Genomic DNA, 17,302 nt, shown 5'->3' with positions numbered 1-17,302 from the left:
GTCGGCCTGGTGAAGAGGGGACAGTGGCTTAGTGTAGAGGCGTGCAGTAAGGGTTAGATCAGAAGGTGTGGCAAATACCATAGGATCCTTTTCTCATAGGATTGTCCGCCCCACTTTTATTGATTATCTTCTCTGTGCTGGGCCTGGGGATGATTCCTGGGAAAGGTCAAGAGTCCAGGGGTTGGGGAGAGAGGAGGGATGCCACATTTGGGAGTGGTGACAGGTGACAAGGAAGGGAGGGCCCCCTCAGTGGGTGTGCCTTGCTGGCGGGAGAGGAGGTGTTGTCTAGGGGTTTGCTAGTTCCAATTGGTGGCTAGTGAATTATTCATTTATCAACCACTGCACCCAGGCTGCCTGCCAGGAGGATGCCCTGTGACCCAGGGCTTTAAAAATTAATGTGTTCATTGAGCCATTCCCTAGACTCACATTCACAGGCATCTATTACTTGTTGAGCCCAGACTCTTCAAGTCACAAAATGCCCAGGGGAGAAGCAGGGGTTCGAGCTGCACTGCTTAACTGGCAAACACAGTGGGTGAGGAGGGGACAGGCACGGACCAGAGGAAAGACCCACAGCTCCTTTAGCTGGGTGCTCCAGGCTCTCTGGGTTTCAGCCTCTGACTGGGGAGAGGGTGGCACTGCTCCTGGCCCAGGTACAGACACCAGCGACAGAGTGCTCAAGGCATGACAGGGGCCCGGGCCCTTCTACACATGCACGTGCACTCCATGGGCACACAGGCCAGGTGCTCAGCCCAGAGGCCTGAGCCTTGCCTCAGAGGGAGCTGGGAAAAAGGATGTGGGCGGCAATTCCTGCACTGGGTGGAGCGTGTGCAAAGCCCCTGAGCTGGACGTCAGTAATCTTCAGGGAGCTGCCCTAGGTCCTTGCCCTGAATGGCAAAGTGATGAGACCCAAGGCTGGCCAGTTGACAGGGCGACTCCACAAGGACTGACATGTCATGCCAAGGCCGCCCATTTAGCCTCACATTTTAGGAAGCTCATTGGTGGCTGATGCCATGGGCTAAATAGTATCTCCCCAAAAAGTGTGTCCACGCTCTAATCCCTGGAACCTGTGAAGGCGACCTCATTTGGCAAAATGGTCTTTGCAGATGTGATGAGGTTAAAGGTCTCCAGATGAGATCATCTTGGATTACCCTGTAGGCCCCCAGTACAACAAGTGTCCTTATGTGAAGGTGGAGGCAGAAATGGGAGTGATGCAGCCACAGGCCAAGGCATGTCTGGGGCCACTAGAAGCTGGAAGAGGCAAGGACGGTCCTCCCCTAGAGCTTCTGGAGGGAGCATGGCTCTTCGGGCACCTTGATTTCAGACATCGGGCACCTTGATTTCAGACATCTGGCCTCCAGAACTGGGAGAGGATAAATTCCTGTTGTTTTAAGTCCCCTAGCTTGTGGTCATTTGTTTCAGTAGCCACAGGAAACTAAGCTAGCTGATGTGGGGAGCAGACCGGGGGGAGCTGGCAGGGGGTGGGGGTTTGAGCAAGGGAATGAAGGCTGGGTGGGGGTGAGTGGGAGGTGGAGACATTGGGATCCTCACCAGGATCCATTCACCCAGGCAGAAGGGCTTAGGAACAGTGACTGTCCTCTCAACTTCCCAGCTTTCTCAAATCATAGCAATTAGTCGACTCTATCATCAGAATGAACTTGTTATAGCGTAACAAAAGCTAGGAAAATTCCAGGACAAGCAGGATAGGGAAACTGAGACAGATAAACAGCAGTTTGCAGCCACCTAGTAAATCCTATCTTCCCTAAACCAAGGGCACTTGAGAGTAAATGGTTTGCACTTCTCCTCCCCAACCAGAGGGTAAATACCTTAAATCACCCTGCTCCGGGAGAGAGATAACAGAAAGCCAATTAGTGCCATTTGCCAGCCACACCCAAGGACAAATTAAGAGAATAAACCTCATTTTGGTACATCAGCATAAAGCTGATGAATATTCCATTGATTCTTCCCTTAAGAGCTCCCCTAAACACCCAGGCTTTAAAATGCCTGAAAATGAAGGTCCTAATGTGCACTGCGCCCCCAGGAGCCCGCCAGCATAGTCTCCTTCCTTCCCCCTTCTTCCTTCAAGGGGACCCCACTAGACTTGCAACCAGGGGAGGAATGGGCAGAGGCAGCTCAGTTCCAGGGTGCTCTCCCTTCTTCCCCCTCTCCTTCCCACACAGGCGCCTGTCCTCTAACCTGTAAGTGACCCCATGAGACTTGGAACCAGGGGAGCAATGGACAGCGGCAGTTCCTCCTGGGCTAGCCCCCTGAGCCTGTCTCCAAGCCTCCCTTTTCTTCGACTTCCCAGTGAGCCAAAGCAGCCCAGCCTAAGCTCTCCTGTTACTTCTATGCCCTTCCTTGTTTCATTGTCCTAAGTATATTTTTGCTGTTGTCAATAAATTCTTGTTTTCTTTTCAACACTTTGTCTCTTGATTGAAATCTTTCCCTCAAGAAGACATCTCCCTGGTAACCTGAGTGAGCTTGGGAGTTCCTTAAGTGTCTGTTCTGCATACATCCATAAGGCCTGATGCACAATTTCCTGTTTGTGCAAGATACAAACGAAACATGGGATGGTTTTGTGAGCTGAATATTCAACATTCATCCAGCAAACATTTAAAACTTTCTACTGTGTGCCAGGCTGGAAAGGCTAGCAGTAACCAGATCCCCAAGGGACGCGGGGTTGCTGTAAAACCCAGAAACAAACACCCCTAATAGGCTCATTACGAGCACAGCATTTCCTCCAGGGCTCATCTGCATGTCAGGGCACTACAGCAAACCTGGATCCGGGTTTTATGAACAATGACACCGAATCACACGCCACTTCCTGTTGGGAGCCGCCCAAGCCTCAGCGTGAACTCCCGTAAGTGCCCCTCACCTAGGGCTGGGCTTGGCAGACACCGTCAACTCTCTCCGTCCTAAACTGCGCTGGGCCACCAGCCTGGAACGACCCCAGCTTAGGTGCCTAGGGGTGACCTTGAAGCGCCCTCGCAGAGTAGCCCCGTAGGTTCCGGCTGCCGGAGGGCAGAGCGTGCAGCTCCCTAAGGTGCAGCTCCCTAAGGTGCAGCTCCCTAAGCCTTTGGGGACTAGGCATAGGGCTCTGGGCTGTAGGGCTTGAGGTTCCCAAGGGTTGGGCTAGAGGCGTCTGGAGGCGGAGCGGTCCGGGTCCCAGGGTGAGACCTGAGGCTCTGGGAGCGGGAGCATGCGCATCCGGAGGCCGGGCTTAAGCCTCTCAAGGGCGGGACTCTCAGGGCGAGGTGGGCCGCGCGCGAGCCGACCGTCCCGCTGCTCGGCGTCTGCGCCTGCGCCTGCGCCTGGGCCTGGGCGGGCGCCAGCGGGCTCGTCCTCTCGCCTTCTGCGCGCGACCGCGCGCTCGCCCCCCAGGGGGGGCCGCGGGGCGGGGCGGGGCTGGGGGGGCCGCCAGGCCGGGCCGGGCCGGGCCGGGCGGGGCGGGGCCGGGGCAGGGCGGCCGCGCCAGCCGCTGGGACCCACGGAGCCGACGGCCACGCGCTGGGGACTCTTGTCCTTCCCGCCTGGGGTCTGGGGCCTCCGGGCGGGGTCTCATGGAGGCCTTCAGCCTGGACAGCTGCGGAGGAGGGGACGCAGCGCGAGACGCCGAGGGGTGGCCGGCACCCGAGGCGAGGGTGCACTTCCGTGTGACAAGGTTCATCATGGAGGCAGGTAACCGTGGCCGGGAAGAGAGCGAGACCTGTGCAGACAGGACATGGAGGCCCGGGCCTGCGGGCCCCGGCTAGCTTTTCGGGGCCCGATTCCCGGAGGAGGGGATCTACTGGGTGCGGAGGTGGCGCGGCTGAGCCGAGGGAAGAGGCTGGGCTTGAAAGGGGCCTCTGCCTTTCCGCCACGCCCTGTGTACTAGTCTTTGAACTGCGAGGCAGACGCGGGCATTGTCATTTCACCATCCTGCCCGCAGGCCCAAAGACAGGACAAGGAAAGGAACTGGCCCCAGCTAGAAGGTGGCCAAGTCGGGGCGCCAGCAGCTGGTGGAGTGTACCGTGCCTTCTGCCACACCTGTCTCCCAGTATACAGGAACACTGTATGGCACTTGGTTTCACCGAGACTTTTGGAGCACCTATTTGATGACGCTCGTGACAAGCCTTGTTGCAGAGGTACTGTCACACGGAGGACCCACGGTGCACCTGGCATTTTGAACCCTGCCAGGGCGTCCAGAGTGGTTTCGGGCGCCCCTGGTCCCAAGTTAGGCAATGAAACCAATTGGATTCCTGTAGAAACATTGTTTAGCTGTCAATAGTATCTTAATCAGCTGGCAGATGGTTACTTTCTATCTTTGTTACTTTATGTTTACTTTGAGGGAGAGGGGTTCGGATGAGTGATTTCAAGTCAAGGGGGGCAGTTTGTGGAAATGATGCAGAACCATAATATTTCTAAGAAAAGTTGCAAAGTGTATCAGGAAGGGTGGCAGTGTCCCTTCAAATGCTCCATCCATCTGCTACAAGGGTCCATGTAAACCAGGAAAGCATGCTCCCCTTTGAGAGTTTGCTATATAAAACAAGACTTGGTGGGAGGTTAGATACAGCAATACTACCTTATTGACATCTCTGGGAATGAGGGGTCCCATATAGGAACTGTTGATGCAACTGAAGTTTAAACTTAGAAATACTAAAAGCTTTTTAGGTATTACTTTTGAAGGACTTCTCTGTGAAATGTATTACATATGCCTTTGCCCAGAACCTGTGATTGTTAACTTATGTAGCAAAAGAGGTTTGACAGGTGGACTTAAGCATCTTGCTATGGGGGAACTATCCCAGATTATCTGGTGGGCCTGATATAATCACATCTGTCCCCAAAGAGATAGGCAGGAGGAGGGACAGGCAGAGGAGAAGGCCATGTGATGATGGAAGCAGAGTTAAAAGATGCTGTGCACTGCTGCCTTTGAAGATAGAGGAAGGGGTCATGAGCCAAATACTGCAACTATCTCTAGAAGCTGGAAAGGGCGAGGACACAGAATCTCCCTTGGAGCCTCCAGGAGGAACCAGTCCTGCCAAGCACCTTGAGCTTAGCCCACTAAGACTCATTTTGGACTTCTGACCACCAGGATTGTGAGAGAAAAAAGTTGTTTTAAGCCACTGAGTTTGTGGTAATTTGTTAGTGTAGCCCTAGGGAACTAATACACCTTCTTAGGTAGAAGATGTTGACGGTGATCTTCTTTCAGTTTATTGGATGGCATTTAGCCTCTTGTTAATCTTGGTCATTGTGAATTTGTTTTGGTTTGGTGACCCATTGCAGTAATTTCCTTAGGAGCTCTCTAGGGGTGGAGTGGGGGAATGGGCCTTAACCCCTAAGTCAAACCACTGCACTATGGTTTTCTTTTATTTTTTATTTTTTTTAAGATTAATTTTATTTTAGAGAGAGAGAGAGAAACATCGATGTGAGAGTGGAACATCTATCAGCTGTCTCCTGCCCACCCCCTACCAGGGATTGAGACTGCAACCGGGCATGTGCTCTGACCCGGAATTGAACCGGCAACCTTTCGGTGCACAGGAAGACAACCAACTGAGCCACACTGGCCTCTGCGCTCTGATTTTTGAGTTCTGTTCCTTTTTCAGTGCATCAGTCTTCTCTGGGGCCTGGCTATGGCTTTTCTCCTGCTCTGCCTGCAGTTGCCTTTGGCAGGCACTCTGCTTGATTTTCTAACCTGCAGACTAGGAAACCAGTGCTAAGTATAATCTTTTTTTTTTTTTGGGGGGGGGGTATTTTAAATTGATTTTTAGAGAGAGAGGAAAGGAGAGAGAGAGAGAGAGAAAGAAACATCAATTGGTTGCCTTCTGCATGTGCCCCTGCCAGGGATCGAACCTATAAGCTGGGTATGTTCCTTGACTGGGAATCAAACCCGCCACCTGGTGTATGGAATGACACTCCAACCAACTGAGCCACTCTGGCCAGGGTCTGAGTATAATCTTTATATTTCTTTATTTCTTTATTGAATTTATTGGGGTGACATTGGTTAAGAAACCTCAGGACTGTGGTACCCGCTTGATGCTCAGAGGCCTTTTTTTTGCTCCTGTCATCTTGGCAGGATTTTGATTAGGTGAGCTGAGGGGAGCAATGGTGATCTCTAGTTAAATGCTTGGTAAGGTGGAAACAGACACACAATTGTGTGTGGCCCTATCCAAGATGTTGTGCAGAAGCTGAGATGCCAGGTGCTAACAGCAGTAATCTAAAGCTTGCTTCACCTACGGTGGTCTGCAGATCTGAAGCTGGGGTGTGACCTGGGACTTGGTAAAAGAGTAGAATCTGCAGAGCTCCCAATAGCCCACTGGGATCTGAGAAGACTTGCTCTGTCCCTCAGGGAGAGGACTTTGTGAAAGACCCAGCACTCACTGCTGGCTAGGCTCCAAGCTCTCAGTCTTGTCCAGGCAGGTGTGCCCTTAGGACCCAGCCCAGCAGCCCCTCACACTTTAGGGGGTGTGAGCCCTGGGTTGAGGTATCTCTTGCCTATTTTTTCTTGGTAGGTGTCAAGCTAGGGATGCAATCCATTCCCGTCGCTACGGCTTGTGCCATTTACCATAAGTTCTTCTGCGAGATCAGTCTGGATGCTTATGACCCCTACTTAGTGGCCATGTCTTCCCTTTACTTGGCTGGCAAAGTGGAAGAGCAGCACCTACGCACCCGAGACATCATCAATGTGTCCAACAGGTAACAGCATCCAGGCCCAGGCCTTTGGGGAGACTTCCCGATGTCCACCTGAATGGGAGGGCAGAGAAGGGCCCCACTGTGCCCTGCCTTCCAGGCACCAGCAGTCAAGCTTAGAAGGAAGCACCTGGGTGACCTTGAACCAGGCTGGAAGCACTAGCAGCAAAGGTGGGAACGAGCCTGGTGTCAGAAGCCTTAGGGGGCTCTGTGGGAAAGAAGTTGGGACCAGAAATGGGAAGCCTCAAAGGCCAGGTGGAGTGGGGAGGGGTGGGTATGAAGAAGCCCCTGGTGTCACGGGGGGGCAGAGCTGGAGTAGAGGGAGCTAGAAAGATGTGTTGAAGAAGATTCATCTGGAGCATTGAACAGGGCAGATTGAACCAGTTGGGTTCTGTAGGCCCTACAGGTCCCGTCATACAGGGGAGTGTGTGGGCCCAGCTGAGCAATCGTCTCATTCATATTTATATTTTTTTAAGAATTAGAGCCACAGGACTAGAGAAATAAATGAGGTTATTTTATTTTTCTATTTTTATTTTTTATTGATTTTAGAGAGGAAGGGTGAGAGAGAAACATTGATCGGCTGCCTCCCACATACCCCCTACTGGGGATCGAGCCTGCACGCTGGGCATGTGCCCTGACCGGGAATCGAGCTGGCGACCTTTCAGTGCACAGGACGACTCTCAACCAACTGAGCCACACTGGCCAGAGCTTATTTGTATTTAGATAGTGAGAGGAACCCAGTCAGAGTTGCTAAGTAGTGTCTCTGGCCCTGGTGAGGGCACAGTGGTCAGTGGACAGCACCCCTGGGCCCAGGTAACTGTATTCCTGTTGGGGAAAGATATGTGAGCCCAGCCAGCCGGGCAGGCTGCGTTGAGACCCACAGGGCCCAGGAGAAAGTGATTTATGGAAATTTACTGACTAGTGGAGCATCATAGCCCTTCCAGGAACTCTAATTGTTAGGAAAGACAGATGTTTTGTGCTGTTTCTCTTTTAATAAACAGGTAACAGAAAAAGCACTCCCCACACCCTAAAAGCGTGACAGGTTCACAGTGGACCTCAAAAGACTAAGAAAAAGAGCAGAGGGAAGTGAGTCAGCTGGAGTCCACTCGTAATTGCCAGGCCCCCAGCAGGAGAACTGACAGGAGGGAAATTGTATGGGTCGATGATTAGACATGGGGCCCCTGGTGGGGCTCTGTGGGAATTGGGAAATGAGTGAGGAGTTAGGAAGGATGAGTCATCGGCAGACAGTTTTGATTACTTGCGTGTAAGTCCTGTTCTCCTACATCTTGGTGATCCAGTGTAGGTGAGAGTGTTACAGACGTATGTGGTGTAAATAAGGACAGAGTGATCTGGGAAAGAAAGACAATCTGGGAAATATAAAGCTGAAATACATGTTCTCTTCTGAATATATCATCCCCATGAAGTGTTTAAAGCCCTTGTGCCCAGAGTGAGAGCCCTGAGCATTGCCGTCCCAGGTATTAAAGACCGTCCCCAATGCCAGTCCCCTGACTGTAACAGGAAACACAGCCGGCGCAGCCTGCTAGAACTTCCAGTTCCTCTGGAGCACTTGCAAAGAGCCCATCTTTACACTTGACATCTTGCTGGGAGCTGGCTTCTCTCCTCCATTTGTTACTGTTTTTATCCTGTACACTAGACAAGTAGATGAAGAATGATTTATAAAAACAGAAGAAGACACTATGTTAATTGTACAGCAGAAGGATATTGGAGTTTATATCTGGACAGCATATGACTTCAGGGGCTGCTGGGGCCACTTTCCTGGCTGCTGTAAGAACTGCTGTTTCTCCATGCAGGTACTTTCACCCAGGCAGTGAGCCTTTGGAGCTGGACTCCCGATTCTGGGTGATCCGGGACAGCATTGTGCAGTGTGAGCTCCTTGTGCTGAGGGTGCTGCGTTTCCAAGTCTCCTTTCAGCACCCACACAAGGTACGAACCTCTTTATTCTTTGTACCGAAAGTGGACCCATCTAATCCTTGAGAGCTCGTGGGGGACATTAGAAGAGAAGAGTCACAGCTGGGCACCAAGGCTCTGACGGCACACAGTGACTGGCTTAGGTGGCCTCTCCTGTTCCACTTGTGGAGTTTTCTCAGGTTCTGCCTTTCTTCCTGCTCAGCTGTGGCCACAAGCTGGGATCCATGAGACCCTTGGAAGCCCTTGAAGGTCCTGTGACCCACATAGATTGTGTGCTCAGTGAGCCACGGAGAAACAGGGCTGCTTTTGTGGCCTACTAGAGTTTCTGTCCCCAAGAGTTGCTGCTCTGCCTTGGAGCTTACATCCAGTTCAGGTTTTTTTTTTTTAATTGATTTGGAGAGAAACATCAATGTGAGAGAGACACACTGATTGGTTGACTCCCGCATGCAACCTGACCAGGGCCAGGGATCAAACCTGCAACCCAGGTATGTGCCCTTGACTGGGAATCAAACCCATGACCCTTCAGTGTAGGGGCCAACTCTCTAACCACTGAGCAACACTGGCCAGGGCTAAGTAGCACACTTTTTGACTGCTAGGAACACGTAAGTCCCAACAGAAGAACTGTTTCAAACAGCAGCAAAAGGAACACATTAAACCCTTAAGGCACTTGGAAATTGTGACCTGCTGGAGGAGTGTGTGTGTGTGTGTGTGGGGGGGGGGGGTGAGGCTCTGTGCCAGGATTTTGTTTCTTTTTAAGTTGAATTTTTATTGAGGTAAGTGTAGATTTGCAAGCAGTCGGAAATAACGGGGACATCTCGTTTAAAATAGACACTTTGCCCAATCTCCCTGAATGGAAACATTTTGTAAAACTAATACAATGTAGCAGCTAGGGTGTGGACATTGCTACATTGTCCCTGGTTCCTGGTGTTACTTGGTCATTACTTGTACTGTGCTAGTGCTATCCAATGTAATTTATGCTTGTGTACCATGCATCTGCCACCCCAGTTAGATAAAAAATAACTCCATCACCATAGGGGTCCCTCATGTTGCCCTTTTTATAATCTCACCCCTCCCTTCCAAACCACGAACCCACTCCTGGAAATGCCTGGTGGCAATTTTGAAGCAGTGTGTTTTCAAGTGCCTGCTTGCTGCAGGGGCAAGGCAGGAGGGCCCTGGCTCTGTAGGGCAGCCAGAGAGCAGAGTCTGGGGAAGAACAGCACCCACCACAAGTAGGGCCCAGTGTGACCCACGAGCCGTGGTCTTTCCCTTCCTAGGGGTCAGGGAAGGCATAAAGTGGTGGGTGAATCCCCTCCTCCAGGTGTGCTGCAGCTCCATGCAGGTGTGTTCACATCTGTCAAGTGGGCTTACTAGTGTATTCAGTTGAGTAGGTTCAGGCAAAGTAGCTGTCTCCGAAGAGTGGGAGCTGATAGAACTGAGCTGGAAGGTCACTTATGAAGAGTTTGCAGCCACCGACACTATTGCAAAATGCAGTCACCTGTCTCTAGTTCTAAAAGCAGGTGTCCCACCACCAGCATCCTAGCCTCAGGTTGGGCACACAGGCACCATGTTCTGTTCTGCTGATAAGGGCCCTGTTTCTGGAGTTTATGTTTGAGTGGGGCAAGGAGATGGGCAGAGTGATTGCCAATGGTGGCTGGAGCAGGGCCATGTGATGGAGAGGGATTTCCATGGGGTGGCCATCAAAAGTGGTCCAGGCGGGTTTCAGAAGCTGGGCCTGGGGGACAGGAGTAGGTGGGCACGTGGGGACTGGGGCAGGAGAGGAGATGATTTCAGGCAAAGGGAGCAAGGAGTGCCAGATCCCTGAGATGGAGCCCACCTGGTATGTGTGGGGTGGGCTATGAGGCCGAAAGGGAGGCTGGGCTTGGATGCCAGTGGAAGGCACTGGGGCTTTTTTCTAAGTGATACAGGGCAGCATGGGAGGATTTTGAATAGGAGGTGACCTGGTCCGATCTATGTTTTATATACACCGAGGCAGGTTATGGGAGAGTAGCTGGCGGGCAGGGAAACCACAGTGCCTCACAGTGAGGAGGCAGTTGACTGGGGGCCAGAGCCCCGAAAGCCAACTGGTTGACTGGCATGTCTTTGCAGTACCTGCTCCACTACCTGATTTCCCTCAAGAACTGGCTGAATCGTTACAGCTGGCAGCGGACCCCCATCTCCGTCACTGCCTGGGCCTTGCTGCGGGACAGCTACCACGGGGGGCTGTGCCTCCGGTTCCGGGCTCAGCACATAGCTGTGGCAGTGCTCCACCTGGCCCTGCAGGTCTATGGGGTCGAGGTGCCCGCCGAGGCCGAGGCCGAGAAGCCATGGTGGCAGGTGAGGTGACTGCTCAGTGCATTGGCATGTGTCCCCTTTTCCTTTGCCTAAGAACTTTCAGAAGTCTCTGTATCTGGGTGTCTTTGTAGCAGAGAGATGTGGGCTCCTTGGGAATATTGAAGCTTGAAAATACCCTGTCATTCCTAGTCTAAGGCAGGGATTCTCCCCCTTGGCACTGTGGACATTTGGAGCTGGATCATTCTCTGTGGTGGGGCATCCTGGGCACTGTAGGATATTGAGCAGTATCACTGGCCTCCACCCACTCAAAGCAGGGGGCATCCTCCCCACTAGTTATGACAACCAAAAATGTCTCTAGATATTGCCAAGTGTCCCAGGATAGGGGTCACCCCCGATTGAGAATCGCAGAGCTCAGCTAAGCACTTTTATTGAATTGAGTGGGAGCTTTTCACAGATCAGAGGTTAATAAACCTGGCTTCCCATCAGAAGTACAGGGGGTGCTCTAAAAAGATGGATGGATGATGGATAGGTAGATAGGTGATGGGGAGAGAGAGAGAGAAGATGGATAGAAGATGGATGGATGGGTAGATTAGATAATAGGCCAATAGGTAGATGATAGAGACAGATAGTTGGTAGATGGGAGGGGGCAGAGAGGATAAATGGGAAGATGATGGGTGGGCGAACAGGTTAGACAGATGGTAGGTTGAGAGAGAGATGAGACTGATGACTGAGATATTTCCCTGCTTCCCCTAGACCTACAGCATCCAAAGTGCAGTTTGTAGAGAGCGAGTTGAAATCTATCTGTCAGAAGGGCTGTGCTCAAGGACTTCTGCAGTCCTGTCAGATTTTCCCCTAGTAGCCCCATTGTTTCAAAATGGAATTTTGAGATCATTTTCTGTTTTTTCTTTCCCATACTTGAAACTTGCTGTTCCTGTTTTCTTTTTTTTCTAAATTTGTCTTTATTGATTTCAGAGAGAGGAAGGGAGAGAGAGAGAAACATCAATGATGAGAGTCATTGATCGGCTGCCTCCCGAATGCCCCCTGCTGGGGGTCGAGCCCACAACTCAGGCATGTGCCCTGACCGGGAATCGAACTGAGATCCCCTGAATCCTAGGTACATGCTCAGCCGCTGAGCCCCGCCAGCCAGGCATGGTGTTCCTTTTTTCATAACACCTCATTGTCTGGCCTTGTCCTAGAATGAGGTTCTATATAAACAGAGTTTGAAGTAACTGAAGGTCTCTCCTTTTTGTGCTTCACCCCTCCTCCACAAATCCACAGTGGCCAGAAATCTTCTAAATATGTCATCTATTTCCCTGAAAGGAGTGTGCCCAGTGAGTGCCTTCCTTGGCCTGCTCCTTGCTCCCCCTCCCTTCTGCAGCTTTTGGCTTAAACGATTTCTTCCCCTTTCTCGACACCCCCTCCCCCTGGCCTGCTTACCCTCCACAGAGATGACAGCTTCTCCTGCTCTTTGCTTTGCTGGCCTTTATTGTGTGTCAAATACCCCCTGCCTGCCCACTCGCCAGACTGTAGGCACCTGGAGGCCAGGGAGGTTGTCTGCTTTATCAGCTGCCCAGCATCCAGTGCCTAGACCTGGCACACATAGGTGCTCACATGTCTGAACAAACGCACCCATAGTCCGCTCTTGGGCCAGATGCGCCCGTGATAGCATGCGGATGAAAGGCGTCTGTGTGGACAGAAAGTGTTGCTCCATGCGGGGGCTTCTCAGGGACTCCCAGGCCCTGTGCATGCAGTGGCCCTGCTCTGTTGGAATAAGGGAGTAGCTTTCTCAGGACATCTGGTGGGCACCAAAGCCCCAGTCCCTCAGCTGCTTGGGTCTACAGTGTCCTCAGTGTGTGTGTGGGGGTGTGTGTGTCAGGGACAGTGTTTCCCATTGTCGTTGATGGCTCTTCTCTGTGTCTGCCTTTCTGTGATCCTTTCTCTTCACTTACTCCTGAACATCACTGGGCCCCACTGTACCGCTTCTGCTTCACACTCTTGGCCCTCACAAGAGGAGTGCCAGAGGGCAGTTCTACCATGAGCCTGTTTTCTGAGCACCACAGACTTAACCAGTAATTGTTACAACTGGGAAGAAGTGGCTTCTTTGTGGGTGTGTGTGTGTGTGTGTGTGTGTGTGCTCACGCCTACCCAGCTCTTCACCTTTCCTGGGTGACTCGGCCTTGTCACTGTGAGTGTCCTGAATCCAGGCACCCTTTGGACTTGGTGAGCTATGAGGGCCATCTCCCAATGGCACCTCGCCTAGAGTGCTTATATTTGATTTGTAAAATACTTTTCCTGCTCACATGCTCTCCGCCACTACTTTATGCAGCAACCACCTTTGTTGTCACTTGTCTGCTGGGGCTCTGCTGTGCTGCTCAGGAAACGTAACAAAGTTTGATGCACTTCCCTGCCAGAAGTCTGCCTGCATTTGGATGTGCTAGTGGCCGCAGGCCTTGTGCTAAGCTGTGTTGAGCCTCTGGGTCCATGAGGCACTGCCTCTAAATCAGTAGCATGTTGTAGTATGTGTCAGAGTTTCTGTCCTCTTTAAAGCTGTATACTATTCCGTGGTCTGGACTGACCACATTGTGTTTGTCTAGCCCTCCATGGAAGGACACTTGGGTGACTTCCAGCTTTTGGCCCTGGACTACTTTTTAAAGGTCACTCTCAGCTTGGGGTCTCCAGGAGCACACAGGCAGTGGACCCTGACAAGAAAAACAAAAGGAACATACATAGGGCGGGTCCAGGAGAGACCAGGCACAAGCTTCCAGGTCCCCTGCCAGTGCAGTCGTGCAGACAGCACAGTTTCTTCCACCAATGATGTGTGACATGCACAGGGTGCTGCCACCAGGGACGTGTCCCTGACCAGTGGCGTGTAGGGACTTTACTGGGGTGGGTCCTGTAGTCCTGGAGCGTGAATGTGGCTGACCTCATTCACTCAGTCTCCAGCCCCTGGAGGTCAAGCTCATATGTTCAGCCCATGCCCCCATCAGAAAGCACTCTGACAGCATAGAGTACCAGGCAGGGTGCTCGGCCCAGGCAAACTAAGACCCTCTCATCAGGCAGGACTGCCAGGGGTCTAGAGAGATCCCCTCCCAGGAGCCAGGCAAGGACAAGACTTTCCTTGGAAACATGCAGGGGCATCCCTGAGCTGCATGCCACTCTTGGTTTGGGCCCCTGGGGACTCACCTTACAATTTTGTAAACTCTGGCACAGTTGAGGATGTCTGGTCCAGGCTATAGAGCAAGTCTAGGCATTCCCCAGGGGCTAGCCCAGTTTGGGGTAGGGTCCAGGGGATCTAGCCTGCTTATTTCTGGAAATGAACTCTTGCACCTTTCCCCAGATCCCCAGAGACCCCTGACCTGAGATAGCCCTGGCAGGGGTTGTGGGGAGGCAAGAGCCTGATCTTTTGGCCCAGCTCCATTACCAACTCACTGTGTAACCTAGGACAAGTTCCCTCTCCTATCTGGGTCAGGTGATTACCCAGGCCTTTTCCATCAGGAATGTTCTCTGCTTTGTGATCAACCTTGGCAGGCAGGAACTGAATTGGCTTTGCAGAGAGCCATCATCATTTCCTATAGTGAAGTCCTCGTGCCGCCCCCGCCCCCACCCTTGCCCATGTGACTACACACTAAGCGCAGGAGCCTTGGTGAGCGCAGAGGGAGTCTAACCAGAGCCTGTTTTCCTTCTTTCTAGGTGTTTAGTGACGACCTTACCAAGCCAACCATTGATAACATTGTGTCTGATCTCATTCAGATTTATACCATGGACACAGAGATCCCCTAAGGCCCTGGTCCAGGCCTGCCCAAAGAGAAGCCTGGGATGCTCGGTTGCCAGGGGATGGCGCCACCACATCGCCGTGACGGCTAGTCCCCAGAGGACTAGCTGGGAGGACTGATTTTGTGCTGCTGGAGATGGGCTGGTGAAGGCGATGACGTGCTGCCGCTTTGATGCTCATGCCTTAACTGTCCCCAGTAGCCATGGTCCGGATGGGGACGGGAGCTGCACCTCCGGTGGGCAGGAGTATGCTGTGTGGGGCGGCTCTAAGGCATCCATGTCAGCTTTTGTCCTTTGAAAGGATGCAGACTACAGTTGAGGTTTGGAATCATTGGAAGGAAAATCAAAGAACAGGTGGGACTGTACCCCTGGGGATTTTTTAAAGGCCAGATTTATAGAAAGTATGAATGAATAACATAGATGAAATTTTATTTTGTATAATAAAAGGTGATACAAATCAACAGTGTCTTTGCTTTGTAGCCAGTGCTGCCCTGGGGTGTTTATGGGTGCTGTCCAGATTCGATTTCCTGACAACTGCCCTGCTCTCCAGGTGGCTTGCCTGGAGCCGGTCCTGGGCAGGCCTCCCGTCACTTCCTGAGCACATGATGGCACAGCATGTGCCCATGTCATGGTGGTGTCTTCTAAAGGAGCCCACGGGTCATCACTCCTCTACTGGGACATTTGCAGTGCTTGGCAATCGTCCTGCTTGGTGAGTGAGCATACATTTTGGAAAGGGGCGTTAGGGATTATCATCTGGATTCAAAAAACCCAGATCTGACCAAAATTGAAGTAGTATATAACAAAATTTTAATGTCGATACTGAGTCTAGATGGGGAGTCTAGAGAATCTCAGAGCCATGGCACCCCCCCCCCAACTGCCACTCAAAAGGCAGTTCTTCATGAAGGACTGCTCGTGGGTGCCTTTGAGAAACAGAGCCTGGGTGGTTCTCCCTGGGAACCCGCACTGGGCTCAGCACACACCGGTGGGACCATCCTGTAACACACAATGGCGTATGGTCTGGGGGACTGTCCCAGGTACTTCCCTTCATTTGAGAGGTTGTTACCAAGGGAGCATGGGCTGTGGACACTGGCTGCCATGCCCTATGGCATCCACTGGTGTGGGGGATGGCTGGAATGCCTGGAGTCCACCAGGGTGCTTTAGAGCACTCATCCCTGGTTGGAGGCACAAGGAGAGATCACACATTCATGACAAGTCAGGCAGTGGGGCTTGCTTGAGTTTATGAAGTGACTGTGCTATTTGTCTTCAGGGTGAGGGATCCAAGTACATGCCCCCTTTTCCTCTGTGTCCTTTCCACCTCTACACCCAGCTTAATTGGGAGCCCTTGGAGAACAGGGTCAGTGCCCACGCTCAGGACCCAGGGGTAGGACTCTGAGCATGGAGAGCAGCAGGTGGGGGCCACCCAGGCAGGCCTCTGAGGACAGCTTTGGTGCTCTTGCCAGTCCTGTCTGCCTTTGGCCGTTTAAAAAGCGCCTCACCTCTGCTGCGCCCTTCTCAGCAAACCGGGCCCAGCCCCCCTCCCCAGGCCTTGCTCGTCCTGTGCTGACAAGGCACTGCCCTTGGCCAGCAGTTACTGTTACTTTGAATGGAACTAAGAGATGGATGTTTCACTTTTGGATTCTTCATCATCTCTTCCCTGACAAGATCACAAGCTCCTATGGAAACTTCTATTTCTCTGGATCTCAGGTTCCGCCTCCAGCGAGGCCGCTGGTCTCCATGCACCTGACAGGAGGCCGCACTCTTAGCTCTCAGAAGGCAGAACCCCTGCTCTGGACGGGAGGGCTCTCAAACTACACTTGTTCCAGTGTATCCCCCTCCCCACCTCCTTCCCCAAATCAGACCCAAGGGGAATGGTTGGGTAAAGCTCCCTAAGGATTCAATGAGCATCCCCACCCCCCACTGATAGCTACCATGCTGAACCAGGAAAGCACAACCGGAAAGCTCGGGGTGGCAGGGGCTAATGCAGGCTCTCTGGAGATTCTGTGGGTCTAGGTTTCCTTTTCTGATGACAGAATACCAGTTGAGTGGCTTCCTTTCTATGGGACTCAGTTTCCCACTTTATAAACTGAGCAGGTCAGACCAAATCACCTCAGACTGTGATCGTTATTGTAAAATCCCTTGACCAAAAAAAAAAAGTGACTCGTCCTGTGTACCAGAGGGTTGCTGGTTAGAGGGCTGGATCCCCAGTAGGGGGCATACAGGAGGTAGCTGATCGATGTTTCTCTCTCCTCCCTTCCTGTCTCTAAAAATCAATAAAAAAAATTTTTTTAAAGGTGGGGGGGGGGAGCAGAAGAAAAAAAATCCCTTGATTTGCTTGTGTGCTTGTCACACTTCCCTGGGACAGGCTGGCTTTGTGAGTCTTGGCCTGTCATCTCAGTGTTTGTCACTCTGCGTGCTTTCCTGATGTGGCCAGGACTGGAAGCTCTACCTTCAGTGTGTGTTGTCATTGGAATAGAGATGAAGGGAAGGTATTGGGATGTATGTGACACTGTCTGGGAATATGTGACATGACAGCCCAACTTTGTAAGGACATTTGGCTATAGGATATAAACTAAAGTCAGTGGTACAGGGTGGTTTTTGTTTGTTCATACTGAGGCTTTTGTAAAAAATAATGGGGATTGAAGATATA

The 17,302-nt window shown here is 52.0% G+C and overlaps 1 protein-coding gene across 2 annotated transcripts; it reads left to right on the top strand.

The window, feature by feature from the left end:
* Window positions 1–3,472: 3,472 nt before the first annotated feature.
* On the top strand, window positions 3,473–15,106 carry CCNQ (cyclin Q). Of its 2 annotated transcripts, none has more exons than XM_016215157.2 (5): window positions 3,473–3,675; window positions 6,486–6,669; window positions 8,475–8,607; window positions 10,699–10,926; window positions 14,635–15,106. In XM_016215157.2, exons 1-5 carry the CDS (start codon window positions 3,558–3,560, stop codon window positions 14,662–14,664), a joined length of 693 nt encoding a protein of 230 aa, XP_016070643.1. In that variant the 5' UTR covers window positions 3,473–3,557; the 3' UTR covers window positions 14,665–15,106. The 2 variants fall into 2 exon arrangements, with proteins under 2 accessions (XP_016070643.1, XP_016070642.1); XM_016215156.2 differs by having other exon boundaries at window positions 14,575–15,106.
* The last annotated feature ends 2,196 nt before the right edge of the window (window positions 15,107–17,302 follow it).

This window comes from Miniopterus natalensis, chromosome X, assembly GCF_054644295.1.
Source record: "Miniopterus natalensis isolate mMinNat1 chromosome X, mMinNat1.hap1, whole genome shotgun sequence".
NCBI classification, from domain to species: Eukaryota; Metazoa; Chordata; class Mammalia; order Chiroptera; family Miniopteridae; genus Miniopterus; species Miniopterus natalensis.
The sequence above is the reverse complement of the archived record's forward strand: the minus strand, read 5'-3'. Positions and strand labels throughout refer to the sequence as shown.

Excerpts from the sequence above, each read along its gene's own strand:
- CCNQ (XM_016215156.2), top strand. The coding sequence starts at position 3,558 with ATGGAGGCCTTCAGCCTGGACAGCTGCGGAGGAGGGGACGCAGCGCGA. Across the intron at positions 3,676-6,485 it reads AAGGTTCATCATGGAGGCAG|GTGTCAAGCTAGGGATGCAA; the intron begins GTAACCGTGGCC and ends TTTTCTTGGTAG. Across the intron at positions 6,670-8,474 it reads ATCATCAATGTGTCCAACAG|GTACTTTCACCCAGGCAGTG; the intron begins GTAACAGCATCC and ends TTCTCCATGCAG.